The sequence below is a fragment of the Phyllobates terribilis genome, unplaced genomic scaffold (genome assembly GCF_046119375.1).
Source record: "Phyllobates terribilis strain yellow unplaced genomic scaffold, ASM4611937v1 Scaffold_5__5_contigs__length_657084704, whole genome shotgun sequence".
Classification (NCBI taxonomy): Eukaryota; Metazoa; Chordata; class Amphibia; order Anura; family Dendrobatidae; genus Phyllobates; species Phyllobates terribilis.
In genome coordinates this window covers 371,384,790-371,399,810 of record NW_027362765.1, presented here as the reverse complement: position 1 = coordinate 371,399,810, position 15,021 = coordinate 371,384,790, and the positions used below count along the sequence as shown (strand labels likewise).

The window sequence follows — 15,021 nt, the reverse complement described above, 5'->3', positions numbered from 1 at the left end:
CCACGTAGAACTATTCATGATATAAGTTGGATATTTGACAACTGGGGGGGGGGGGGTTGGACTAATTTAGGGGGTCCAGATGTCATTAATGGCTGGTAAATTAGGGTTAATCAGACTGATGTCAGTGTATAATGTCTTCTTTATGTCTTCCCTGTCCTGTCCTCTCTGTGTTTCCTATGAATTCTCTCCTCTGATGTGTAGACAACCTTGCACAGACACACTCTGACTGCTGGCCACACTCATACGTGTCACAAGGACTCTACTGCCTGGGCTCCTCTGAAGCATGGGCCAGCAGCGAGCAGTCGCTAACAGTATCCCCAGCACCAGTAGGGTTTATACCCACAAATCCTGGACCTGAGTTTGAAGAAAGACCGCTTGAAAACATCTGTGAGATTGCCCCTCAGTTACTGCACTCTAAAATATCCCCTTCCGAAGAAGACGATGTCGTTTGCCATGACTTGCAGTCTCTTTCTCCGCCGCGGGAGGAGTGCGAGAGCTTCCCACACAGCCGGAAGGTGTCAGATGTTGCCACATCGGGGGTACAATCCGGAGAGGAAGAGGAGGAAAGAGAAGTGGAAAACTGATTCACTGCGGGGATCTCGAAGAAGGAAATGATTGAGAGCATGGCCGTGTGAGAGACTGGCAGTGTAAGATGGCATCTGGGTGGGGTCATTTATCAACTTTTCCCTAAAAGGTGGAGCATATAATTTACGTGCACAAAAAAAAACTAAATATTGCTGCTCTCCAACTTTTTGCACTCAATTATAACAAGAAGCACCCAGTCTGTACTGCGACGCCCTCAGGCTGAACATCATATTGATACATGTTACCCATGAAGCCCTTGGGTTTCCTGATTTGAATTATTTTACAAAAGCTGGTTTTAGGCTGTGTTTAGTTATCTCCTGACACAGCACTGAAGAGTAACAGGATCTAAACACAGAGCACACACATTAGCAATGCTTATAAACTCCTAATTATGCACTTACTACCCACAATCAAACAGCCAAGATGTGGCATTGTGTAATCTACAATTCCCTTACAGTATATGGTGAGGTTTAGGTTGTGTTCAGTTATCTCTTGACAAAGCACCATGGCTAAACAGGATCTAAAAGCAGGACGCACTCGATATTAGCCATGTCGATGAAATCATCATTGTGCACTTATTACCCTCATATCAACAACTAAGATGTGATGTTATGTAATCTAACATTCTTTCTCAATGTACAATGAGTTTAAGGCTGTGTTCAGTAATCTCCTGACAAAGCAATGTGGTATAACAGGATCTAAAAGCAGAGCACATAGGACTTTAGCAATGACAATGAAATCCTAATTATGCTCTTAGTACCCACAGTTCAACAACCACCAGCTGGCATTGTGCAATCTACCATTCACGCACAGTTTAGATTGACTTTTAGGCTGTGTTCAGTAATCTCCTGACAAAGCACCAGGGCTCAACAGGATCTAAAAGCCGAACACACACATTAGCAATACCTATATAATTATCATAGTGCACTTATTCTCTTCACATCAGCAACCAAGATGTAACATTATGTAACCTACCATTCTCTCACAGTGTACACTGAGGTTTAGGCTGTGTTCAGTAATCTTCTGACAAAGCATTATGGCTTAACAGGATCTAAAAGCAGCCACAATATTTGCAATACCTATCAAATCATCACAGTGCACTTATTACCCTCACATCAGTAACCAAGATGTATCATTATGTAACCTACCATTCTCCCACAGTGTACATAGAGATTAAAGCTGTATTCAGTAATCTCCTGACAAAGCACCATGGCTAAACATTATCTATAAGCAGAGCATGCACAAAATCATCATAGTGCACTTATTACCTTCACATCAGCAACCAAGATGTAACATTATGTTACCTACCATTCTTTCACAGTGTACACTGAGGTTTAGGCTGTATTCAGTTATCTCCCAATACAGCACTGTGACATAACATTGGCCCATTTAGGGCTGTAGCGCTATGGGCCACCATTATTTTATTTCCTTATTTTTCTTCATGGATGCCACTGTCTTCCTTGTCTCGTATAAAGTCCTAATGATGCACTTAGACAACAACCTGGGGCGCTTTTACATACACAGCGTCAGAGCAATACAGGCTCCACATATGCACAATGAGCCACCATTATTTACAAAAAAAAAATTTATGCTTAAAATGTTCAAGGGGAAAAATAACAGCATCACATCTATCGAAGGAAAAACTCCAAAACGCTTTCAAAGGGATCCCTTTTCTCTATTGATGCTTTTATCTTTCTCCGGGATCCACTGGATTATAGCGATCATATTAATCCAAGGATCTTGATAAAAAAACAAAGCAAAGTTTTTTTTCATGCCTAAGTAACACGATGGCACTTTACTGCCCCCTTTTGGCAGCAAATTGATTTGATAAATGACCCCCATCCAATGAAAGTGTGAAACGGTGGGCATCAAGGATTAAAAAGCCGCAACTAAAATGTGCAAAAAGAGACACAGGCTGTCTGCCTGCCCGACCACCACTGCAAAAACGTCTTCCCATGTTGTCCAAGAGATGAAGACCACCTTCCATCCACCCTCCCCCCACCATATCCATCTGAGATAAGACATGTCCAAGACACAAAGGAGTTCCAATCATGTCTTCTCCTGAAGTTTGCATATCTCAAAAAAAAGAGACAGGCTCGGGTGGTGGAAAGAAAGACTGCTCAGTTTGGGGAGGTCTCGCATGCCTTAAAGTGACCTCCTTAAAACATCCTAAAAATCATTGCCAAACTCCCCCCCTCCCAAAAAAAAAAACTGATATCTGCGTTCCTGCCAAAGACCCCAGAGCATTGCTTCATTAACCCTATCCCCTGACAAAAAAATCTAAAGGGCATTGTACTTCATCCTCTTGCCAACCTTTACGAATATATATACTGGGCATTTTACTGCATCCATGTTTTTGGTTTATATATTTTTTTGTGTTTTTTTATTTTTTATAAATGTTTGTTTTTGTGTCATTTTTTGTGCTTGCTGGCAAGATTCATTTGCAAAGTTGAGTCATTAAACCCTTAATGGTCTGCTTGTAGGGCATTGCTCTGGTAAAACAGTTTTGTAAAGACTGCTTTACTAATATATTCTTCCTTGTGGCAAAGACCTGCAGAGCATCATGGCACTAACGTCCTGTCCTGGGCCCAATAACCCATTCTGAAGTTAGACTTCTGAGTATATTCATTGTAAAGAACCTGCGGTCTGCACCGTCTGCAGATACAACTCATGGTGACCTCCTTACATATCGATAGAGCACATGGGACCATTGTACCTGAAGTTGTTGGATAATGGTCACAGTGGCCTCCAGGTTGTGGGAACTTCATTATCCACTGTCTGCAGATAATTGGGCTTGTTATCCACAAATACCAGCTGTGTTGACCTCTACCTATAACTCCTTGTTGTGAGGACCTTCTGCTTGCAGTCTATAGATACCTGATAGTTGTCTTCCTTATTCGTTGGACTCTTCACCTTCGGTCTACAGACAATGGTTGTGGTGCCTTCTTTGCCTTTTTTTCTTGAGGAGATCCAGCTGGTACAGAGTCCTTATAAGCAATGCTCCATGGTAAAAGTATGCAAATTTCTATTACTTTCTATGTCTGGATACAGTTGGTAACTTTTTTTCTTGCGGTTTGTAGTTAACAGTCAATTATCCTGGATACTTCCAGCCTTTAGGTACAGATTATGGTGACCTCTTCAAGTCCTAATCTTTAGGTACAGGCTGTGATGTCTTTTAACTTTTGCAAAAAGTTTGTGTACTGGTTTCATAGACAAGGGTAGGGATCTCCTACTTTTCCGTACATATAACTTGCGGAGACATCTTTGTACACAGCATGTAGATACATTTTGGGGGACCCCAGTAGATATATCTTCATCTTCAGTCCTCCAGATACAGGTTGAGGTAAACCCTTTCTCTTCTGTCTGCTTGTACAGGTGAGGGTAAACTTATTCATCCTTTATCGTCTTTATCTTCTTCTAACTATTACAGTTTGGGGTAAAACTTTTATCCTCTGTTTGCAGATTCAGGTTTTGGTGGCTTCTTTATCTTCTGTCTACAGATAGATGTTGAGGTGACCTCTTCATCAAGTCCACACTTATTTATTGGGTGACCTTTTTAGCTTCTATAAACAGATACAGTTTGGAGTGATCTCTCAATCTTCTCTCCATAAATACAGGTTGAGATGATCTCTATATCTTTTTTGTTTTCATAAGTATAGATTGGGGTGTTTATCTTCTGTCCACATATGTAGATTCTGGTAACTCTTCTATGTTCTGTCTTCAGATACAGGTTGGGGTGACCTCTTTATCTTCTGTCTACAGATATAAGATAGGGTGACCTCTTTATCTCCTGTTTACAGTCAGAGGTTGGGGGAACATCTTTATCTTCTGTCTATTTTCATAGGTTAAGCAAAAAATGGAAAGGGTTGATTCTGCAGTGCCAGTGGATCAAGGATAAGAGATAATTGGTGTCCAGAAATGCGGTTTATTTGACAACTCATTTTGAAAATTTAAAACTTCTTCATCAGGACAAACCACACTGATCCACTGGCAGCTCAGAATTAATCCTTTCTTTCCATTTTTTGCTTATATCGATTTGTGGGTCTGCAGCAGCCTTAAGCCTGTTAGTGGTTGTGGCCACATAACCATACAAGGTGAGTACCATTGTCTTTGGTCTCCCCACTATTACTTAGATAAAACCTTATTGCGCTTATTGGTATTTCAGTTTTATTCACCTCTTATTTTCATAGGTTGACTCTTTATCTTCTGTCTACAGTTGTAGGTTGGGATGACCTCTTTATCCTCTGTCTACAGTCATAGGTTGGGGGTGACCTCTTTATCTTCTGTCTGCAGTTGTAGGTTAGGAGTGACCTCCTTATCTTCTGTCTACAGTCAGAGGTTGAGGTGACCTTATTTATCTTCTGTCTACAGTCATAGGTTGAGGTGACCTCGTTTTCCTCTGTCTACAGTCATAGGTTGAGGTGACCTCATTATCCTCTGTCTACAGTCATAGGTTGAGGTGACCTCATTATCCTCTGTCTACAGTCATAGGTTGAGGTGACCTCGTTATCCTCTGTCTACAGTCATAGGTTGAGGTGACCTCTTTATCTTCTGTCTGCAGTTGTAGGTTAGGAGTGACCTCTTTATCTTCTGTCTGCAGTCAGAGGTTGGGAGTGACCTCCTTATCTTCTGTCTGCAGTTATAGGTTGGGGTGACCTCTTTATCCTCTGTCTGCAGTTGTAGGTTGTGGAGACCTCATTATCCTCTGTCTACAGTTGTAGGTTGAGGTGACCTCGTTATCCTCTGTCTACAGTCATAGGTTGAGGTGACCTCTTTATCTTCTGTCTGCAGTTATTGGTTGGGGTGACCTCTTTATATTCTGTCTGCAGTCATAGGTTGAGGTGACCTTGTTATCCTCTGTCTACAGTCAAGGTTGAGGTGACCTCTTTATCTTCTGTCTACAGTCAAGGTTGAGGTGACCTCTTTATTTTCTGTCTGCAGTCATAGGTTGAGGTGACCTCGTTATCCTCTGTCTACAGTCAAGGTTGAGGTGACCTCTTTATCTTCTGTCTACAGTCAAGGTTGAGGTGACCTCTTTATCTTCTGTCTACAGTCATAGGTTGAGGTGACCTCTTTATCCTCTGTCTACAGTCAAGGTTGAGGTGACCTCTTTATCTTCTGTCTGCAGTTGTTGGTTGGGGTGACCTCTTTATCTTCTGTCTGCAGTCATAGGTTGGGAGTGACCTCTTTATCTTCTGTCTACAGTCATAGGTTGAGGTGACCTCGTTATCCTCTTTCTACAGTCATAGGTTGAGGTGACCTCGTTATCCTCTTTCTACAGTCATAGGTTGAGGTGACCTTTTTATCTTCTGTCTGCAGTTATAGGTTAGGAGTGACCTCTTTATCTTCTGTCTACAGTCAGAGGTTGAGGTGACCTCTTTATCTTCTGTCTACAGTCATAGGATGAGGTGACCTCTTTATCTTCTGTCTGCAGTTATAGGTTAGGAGTGACCTCTTTATCTTCTGTCTACAGTTATAGGTTGAGGTGACCTCTTTATCTTTTGTCTACAGTTATAGGTTGATGTGACCTCTTTATCTTCTGTCTACAGTCATAGGTTGAGGTGACCTCGTTATCCTCTTTCTACAGTCATAGGTTCAGGTGACCTCGTTATCCTCTGTCTACAGTCATAGGTTGAGGTGACCTCGTTATCCTCTGTCTACAGTCATAGGTTGAGGTGATCTCATTATCCTCTGTCTACAGTTATAGGTTGAGGTGACCTCTTTATCTTCTGTCTACAGTCATAGGTTGAGGTGACCTCTTTATCTTCTGTCTGCAGTTATAGGTTAGGAGTGACCTCTTTATCTTCTGTCTGCAGTTATTGGTTGGGGTGACCTCTTTATCTTCTGTCTACAGTCATAGGTTGAGGTGACCTCTTTATCTTCTGTCTGCAGTTATAGGTTAGGAGTGACCTCTTTATCTTCTGTCTGCAGTTATTGGTTGGGGTGACCTCTTTATCTTCTGTCTACAGTCATAGGTTGAGGTGACCTCGTTATCCTCTGTCTACAGTCATAGGTTGAGGTGATCTCATTATCCTCTGTCTACAGTTATAGGTTGAGGTGACCTCTTTATCTTCTGTCTACAGTCATAGGTTGAGGTGACCTCTTTATCTTCTGCCTGCAGTTGTAGGTTGGGAGTGACCTCTTTATCTTCTGTCTGCAGTTATTGGTTGGGGTGACCTCTTTATCTTCTGTCTGCAGTTATAGGTTGGGGTGACCTCTTTATCTTCTGTCTGCAGTCATAGGTTGAGGTGACCTCTTTATCTTCTGTCTGCAGTTATAGGTTAGGAGTGACCTCTTTATCTTCTGTCTGCAGTTATTGGTTGGGGTGACCTCTTTATCTTCTGTCTACAGTCATAGGTTGAGGTGACCTCGTTATCCTCTGTCTACAGTCATAGGTTGAGGTGATCTCATTATCCTCTGTCTACAGTTATAGGTTGAGGTGACCTCTTTATCTTCTGTCTACAGTCATAGGTTGAGGTGACCTCTTTATCTTCTGTCTGCAGTTATAGGTTAGGAGTGACCTCTTTATCTTCTGTCTGCAGTTATTGGTTGGGGTGACCTCTTTATCTTCTGTCTACAGTCATAGGTTGAGGTGACCTCTTTATCTTCTGTCTGCAGTTATAGGTTAGGAGTGACCTCTTTATCTTCTGTCTGCAGTTATTGGTTGGGGTGACCTCTTTATCTTCTGTCTACAGTCATAGGTTGAGGTGACCTCGTTATCCTCTGTCTACAGTCATAGGTTGAGGTGATCTCATTATCCTCTGTCTACAGTTATAGGTTGAGGTGACCTCTTTATCTTCTGTCTACAGTCATAGGTTGAGGTGACCTCTTTATCTTCTGCCTGCAGTTGTAGGTTGGGAGTGACCTCTTTATCTTCTGTCTGCAGTTATTGGTTGGGGTGACCTCTTTATCTTCTGTCTGCAGTTATAGGTTGGGGTGACCTCTTTATCTTCTGTCTGCAGTCATAGGTTGAGGTGACCTCTTTATCTTCTGTCTGCAGTTATAGGTTAGGAGTGACCTCTTTATCTTCTGTCTGCAGTTATTGGTTGGGGTGACCTCTTTATCTTCTGTCTACAGTCATAGGTTGAGGTGACCTCTTTATCTTCTATCTGCAGTTATAGGTTAGGAGTGACCTCTTTATCTTCTGTCTGCAGTTATTGGTTGGGGTGACCTCTTTATCTTCTGTCTACAGTCATAGGTTGAGGTGACCTCGTTATCCTCTGTCTACAGTCATAGGTTGAGGTGATCTCATTATCCTCTGTCTACAGTTATAGGTTGAGGTGACCTCTTTATCTTCTGTCTACAGTTATAGGTTGAGGTGACCTCTTTATCTTCTGTCTACAGTCATAGGTTGAGGTGACCTCTTTATCTTCTGTCTACAGTCATAGGTTGAGGTGACCTCGTTATCCTCTGTCTACAGTTATAGGTTAAGGTGACCTCTTTATCTTCTGTCTGCAGTTATTGGTTGGGGTGACCTCTTTATCTTCTGTCTGCCGTTATTGGTTGGGGTGACCCCTTTATCTTCTGTCTGCAGTTGTAGGTTGGGAGTGACCTCTTTATCTTCTGTCTGCAGTTATTGGTTGGGGTGACCTCTTTATCTTCTGTCTGCAGTTATAGGTTGGGGTGACCTCTTTATCTTCTGTCTGCAGTCATAGGTTGGGGTGACCTCTTTATCTTCCATCTACAGATACATTTTGGTGTTACCTTGATTCTGAGGATACATCAGGTTGAAAGCTTTATCTAGATATATCCACAGGGTACTGGAGATGTCATAAGTTCATACATATTTTTTTCCACCAATCAGACAATTCAAATATCGTTGTAACGTTGAATCCTGATGATTGATGAAATGTACATAGATCTATATAATTATGCAGGTCGTCCTGAAGAAACCTACATGTATTTTTTGGTCTTTCTTCTAAATGTTTGGCCTTTAACGTCTGTGCAGTTGAGCCTCTTGTTTGTCCCTCTGTCAAGACGGTGGTCTTCAAACGTCTGTACATTTTGTGACCCAAGTGACTTCTATGTAATGTTTCAATGTTCAGCAATACGTCCGTGTCTGTATTAAATTTTTTAAAAAGTTTCCGAATGTCTGAAAAACTCAAACAAAACGCACAGCAATGAGATTGATTTCTATATAAAACATGGGACTGAATTATTTCTAAGATTTTCTCTTTTGATTATTCTTTCTGCACAAGGTCATAAAGTCTTTTTGATTAAAAGATTTACGTGTATGATATTTATAGAAGTGTGAGGAAAAGAATTGGTTAACTTTGTGATAAATTGGTTGTTCAATTGAGAAAACCCCATTTCCCTATAATAGAGGGGGGGTTCTCATCGGCAGTTGCATTGCAGAAATATTGAACATTACTGCCGGCCTTACACCAGAATTCTGAGAATCAAAGAAGTTAAACTTTTTGAATATTTTTAGTACAGGAAAAAAAAAGGTTTACCAGCAATCCAGATACTGTAATGTGACCAGATTCGATTTTGTTTCATTTTGTATTTTCTTTTTTTTCCTATACATGAAAAGTCATGCATACATTTAATCTTAGAATTTCGATAATTTGTAAATTTTGCAATTGATAACATAAAAAAGTCTTATATGTGCTAAAAAATGTACAATCATTTTTAAAGATTTTTTTTTTTCAATTTTAAATTTTTTTCTATCTTGTTCACATTATATCTTGTCCGGCTCAAAGTGTGTATATGTATAATATGTATCTATATAGATATACTGCTTCTATCGATAGATAGGTAGATAGATAGATAGATAGATAGATAGATAGATAGATAGATAGATAATATAAAGTATCTCTCTCATATGTAAACATATGTAAAAAAAAAAAAGTATACTTACCTAATCCTCACCTGTCCGGCTGCACAGTCCAATTCTGATCCAGTGTGGTGTTGACTGAGCCGTCTTTGGTGCTAGGCCACAACATTACACTGCTACGTGAAATAGGTCATGTCCTCGCTTGGCATGTTTCTTCTCCTAGTGATGGCAGGAGGCTGCCAAGGTGTCAGACTCTAAAGATGGCCCAATGCTGACCCAGACACCAAAGATGGCCCAATGCCGACCACACCAATGACTGAACTGAGGAAATCAGGTGAGGGCCTGGTGAGCATTGATGGTTTAAAAAAGAAAAATTAAACCCCTTCCTGGCCCTGTTGAATCTAGCAAAAATGGTGGCTGCCGGTTTCTGGATTTATTCAAATTTAATCTGGCAAATACATTTTTTTTTTGTGAAATTTGATTCTCTTCAAAGGGATTCACTCATCCCTAAATACATCATACATACATACAAATATATATATTTAAGTATAACCTTGAGCTGTGATACGTGATGGCTGCCTGGAATAATATTACTGATATAGTACCAGTCTGATGTGATATACAATATAATGACGGCCAGCTGTGATATCCAGAAGTGGGGACCAGTTGCATATGTTGTGATATATAAACTCCACACGTTTCCTATGCGTAATATATAGCGTTATACGAGTCTGGAGTGTGCTATATATTGGCCAGTGTGATATAAGCGAGATGCATTGCTAGTGAAATATTATCTATAATCTATACAAAGTCTATACTGTGCGTCCTGTGTGTTACCAGTGATATATATTGTCAGACATGTTCTATGTGATATTCAGGAGATGTCATTACCACGTTGTGTTTATCGGTGATCTGTACTAATGGCCCTATATAATATCAGTGGTATAATATTTAATGCCCATGGTTATGGTTTCTATAGTATATGTACTAGCAGTCCTATGTAAAGACCATCGTATATAACACCAGGCCTGTGATGTCAGCGGTACTGGTTACGTTCATGAATGATGTCAGTGATTTGTACTCTAAGTCATGTATCAGGTCGGTGATCTATGTAATAACAGTCCTATGTAACACCCTGGCTATATATTGTCAAACTGTCGTAAAATACTGATCAATGTCATAATTGACATCAGTTATATATTGTAGTGGTCATATATGAAGTCTGTGATATATGTAACCGCAGTCTTATTTGCATGTATAATATATAATATCACACCTGTGTCATACGTGACATGTAAGACTGGTCCTAAATGTTGTCACTGATATACCATAACAGTATCAGCAGTATGTAATTGATATCTCCGGGCCAAAAAAAAGAGGCAAATCTGTGTGTTGTACTATAGAGCTAGAATATTATACAGTCATAAACAGTAATAATATCAATGAACCCTAAATGCTAACTGCAACATGAAATTTTTAGGATATTACCAAACTGTGCTTAAAGAGTAACTAAACTTTTTTTTATTTAATCATCCTCCTGGTATTAGAACGTTATGCATTTCTTATCATATGTCCTTATTTATTATGCTGCAGTGAAGTTTTCTGCTCCTTTAGAAGCTGCTTTCATCTGCTGTTCAGCAAAAATCCATCCACTAAACAGAATATGGGAATCTCCCTGTCTGTGTACAGGGGTGGGGTGCAGAGAGGATCACACAGGTAATGACTGACCGCATAAAGGAAAAGAATCGCAGCATAGTATTTGGGAAAGTAGGAAGCAAAATAAAGCAATGAAGTATTACAGAAATGAATACATTTTCTATGCCTGAAGGATAATGAAATAAAAATAATATTTACTATTTAAAGAAAACTGACATAAAGTAGCTAGAAAACAGTGTCCTATAGTAACCCAATAATACCGCACAGTAGCTAGAGAACAATGTCATAAAGTGTCCCACCACATAGTAGCTACATAATCTCTCATTTCTCCATCAAACAGTAACTTGATAACAGTATCAAACAGCACCCAAATAAAACCGCCATACAGTAGCTAGATATCTGTGTCATACAATGTCCAAATAAAACCGCCATACAGTAGCTGGATAACTGTGTCATACAATGTCCAAATAAAACTGCCATACAGTAGCTAAATGACTATCGTATATAAAACCCAAATAAAACCACCATAAAGTAGCTAGATAACTGTGTCATACAATATCCAAATAAAACCGCCATACAGTAGCTGGATAACTGTGTCATACAATGTCCAAATAAAACTGCCATACAGTAGCTAAATGACTATCGTATATAAAACCCAAATAAGACCGCCATACAATAGTTAGATAACTGTGTCATGCAATGTCGAAATAAACCGCCATATTGTAGCTAGATAACTGTGTCATACAATGTCCAAATAAAATCGCCATACAGTAGCTGGATAACTGTCATACAATGTACAAATAAAACTCACATACAATAGCTAAATAACAATCTCATACAGTGTGCAAATAAAACCGTCATAAAGAAGCGAAATAACTGTGTCATATCGTGCCAAAAGAAAATCGTTATACAATAGCTAAATAAAAAAAACACCATACAGTAGCTACATAACAATGTCATACAGTGCTGAAATAAAACCAGCAAATAGAGACTAGATAACAGTGTCATACAGTCACCTATTAACACCGCCATATAGCAGCTAAATACAAAAACCATACAGTTCCCAGCAAAACATCATCATACAGTAACTAGATATGTGTCGTACAGTAACTATAGCCGCCAGACAGTAACTGCTCAGCAGTGTCGTATTAACACCACCATATAGTAGCTAGATAATATCCTACAGTTCTCAAAAAAAAAAAAGTCCACATACAGTAGGTAGATAGCAGCGCCATGTAAAGACCAAGTAGCGCCACCATACAGTAATAGACAATGCCCTAGAATGCGCCATACAGTAGTTAGACAACAGTGTCTGCACGGTATCTAGATAACAGGGTCATACAGTGCCCAAATAGCCCCACCATACAGTGACTAAATAATTGTGCCATACCTTAACCAAATAAAACCACCATAGAGTTGTTAGATAACGATGTCATACAATGCCAGCATAAAATCACTATACAGTAACTAGATACCAGTCATACAGTATCAAAACATACAGAAACCAGATAACAGCGTCATACAGTGCCCAAATAGCGCTGATATCTAGTAACAAAATAACAATGCCATACCGTGCCCAAATAGTCCCACCATACAGTAACTAGACAACCGCGTCAAACAGTGACCAAATAATGAACTGTTCGTCATACAGTGCCTAAAAAGCACCGCCAAAGAGTAGATAGATAAAAGCGTCATACAGTGCCCAAATTAAACCAGTGAAAAGTTGCTTGATAATGCCATACAGTGCCGAAATAACACCACCATCCAGTCACCAGATAAGTGCCATACTATACAACAACCTACCAAAAAGATACATGATAACAATGTCATATACTGCCCAAATCACGACACTAGTTAGCGGTTTTGTATAGTGGCAAGTAAAACCAACATATAATGGTTGTATGAGCATCATAAAGTGAAAAGTCAAAGCAGCAGGATAAGTGCCTGAGTAGCACCATCATTCAGTAGCTAAATAACAGTGTCAGTGCTCTAGTAATACCGCCATATACTGCCTACATAGCCATGACAAGTGGTGCTGAATCATGTCTCTACATCATCAGTATTTTAATTGCACTGATTAAATACTGTATTATTACATCTATGATCTAAAACACCATAGAGACGATTGGATTTCCGCCGCTCTGGGAGCAGCTTATTATGGTGACTGTTACGTGTTCTACCTGTATGTAGATGAGCTCCTGGAGTCTATGAAGTATATCAATTAATATTGTAACATATGAGCGGGTCTGTAATGTGTAATATATGTATGATATATGTATGATATATTCTGTATTAATACCGAGGTCAGAAGAGGCTCATGTATGGAATAGTCGTTTCAATAATTAAGTGTCTGTCTATAGAAGACAAACAGAAATCCTGTTTATTTTACATTTATTAAATGTAACTTTTTATTTTCTATTTTCTAAAACTTCCTTGTGGGCGGCCATGTTGGGGACACACTTTCTTCAAGTGTAGACGGTATAGCAGAGTATAAAAGATACATGGGAACATAGGATGAAGAAAGACATACTGTAGTTCGGGCTTTCTACACCAGTTATATAATATTATCTATCATTAGATCCGATCCTTCATCACTCACAATGTCATTTGTTGTGAGAAAAGCATCCAGCTCTTTTGTAAATGCTGATATAGTATCTGCCATTATTACTTATTGTGGTCAGGCATCCAACAGTTAATGGACCGGAACTGTCAATACAGTCGCCAGGAAGTGATTGACTGCAGCCACTCCAACTGTGGAGGGATGATTTGAAAGAATGATTCCTCTGACCTCTCTTTCCAATGGTAATGATATGACTTTGCTAAGTAGAGCCTTTAATGATAATGAGATGACCCTGCTGATCCCTCCCTCTAAAGATAGTGAGATGACCCTGTGACCCCTCCCCCAAATAATAGTGAGATGACCTTTCTGACCCCTATCTCAACTGATAGTGAGATGACCCTTCTGACCCCTCCCTCTAATGATAATGAGATGATCATGCTGACCCCTCCCACTAATGATAGTGAGATGACCCTGCTTGCCCTCCCCCTAATTATAGTGAGATGACCCTACTGATCCCGCTAATGATAATGAGATGACCCTGCTGATTCCTCCCTCTAATGATAATGAAATAACACTGCTGATCCCTCCCTCTAATGATAATGAGATGACCCTGCTGATCCCTCCCTCTATTGATAATGAGATGACCGTACTGACCCCGCCTTCTAATGTTAACGAGATAACGCTGTTGGCCCCTCCCTCTAATGATAATGAGATGACCATGCTGACCCTTCCTTCTAATTATGAGATGACCATGCTGACATTGCCTTTTAATGATAATGAGATGACCCCGTTGACCTCTCCCTTTAATGATAATGAGATGACCCTGCCCTCTAATGATAATGCGATCACCCTGCTGACCCCGCCTTATAATGTTAATGAGATAACCCTGTTGACCCCTCCCTCTAATGGTAATGAGATAACCAAGCTAACCCCTCCTTCTAATGATAATGAGATGACCCTGTTGACCTCTCCCTCTAATGATAATGAGATGACCCTGTTGACCTCACCCTATATTGATGATAATGAAATAACTCATCTAATCCTACTCTATAAAGATAATGAGCCCCCAAATGATAATGAGATGACTCTACTGACTCTGCCCCCTAATGATATGACTCTACTAATACCATGCTCTAATAAGATGATTTTTCGAATCCTTTTCTGACCCTGTTTTCTCAACTAATAATAAAATGACTTTGATGGCCATGTCTTCTATTGATGAAATGGCTTTGCTTACCTCATTCTTTATTAACAGTTACGTGTAGATGCCTCTGCTGACCCCATCCTTAATGATAGATAATTCTCATGAATATATCCTCCCAATGACAAGGAGATGGCTCGGTTGACCATGCACTTACCTCTAATGGTCCTAAGAAACCCCTGCTTACAGCACCCTCTAATGATAATGAAATGGCCATGTTCCAGTCTACACAGCAAAGCTACA

General features: G+C 39.9%; 1 protein-coding gene across 5 annotated transcripts in view; it reads left to right on the top strand.

Moving 5' to 3' along the window:
• FAM131B (family with sequence similarity 131 member B) overlaps window positions 1–13,915 on the top strand; it is a 281,063-nt gene extending 267,148 nt beyond the window's left edge. For all 5 annotated transcript variants that reach the window (XM_073684777.1, XM_073684775.1, XM_073684778.1 and 2 more), the window contains one exon: window positions 202–13,915. In XM_073684777.1, coding sequence (XP_073540878.1) covers window positions 202–584 — 383 coding nt within the window. In that variant the 3' untranslated portion in view covers window positions 585–13,915. The remainder of the gene's footprint in view (window positions 1–201) is intronic.
• The last annotated feature ends 1,106 nt before the right edge of the window (window positions 13,916–15,021 follow it).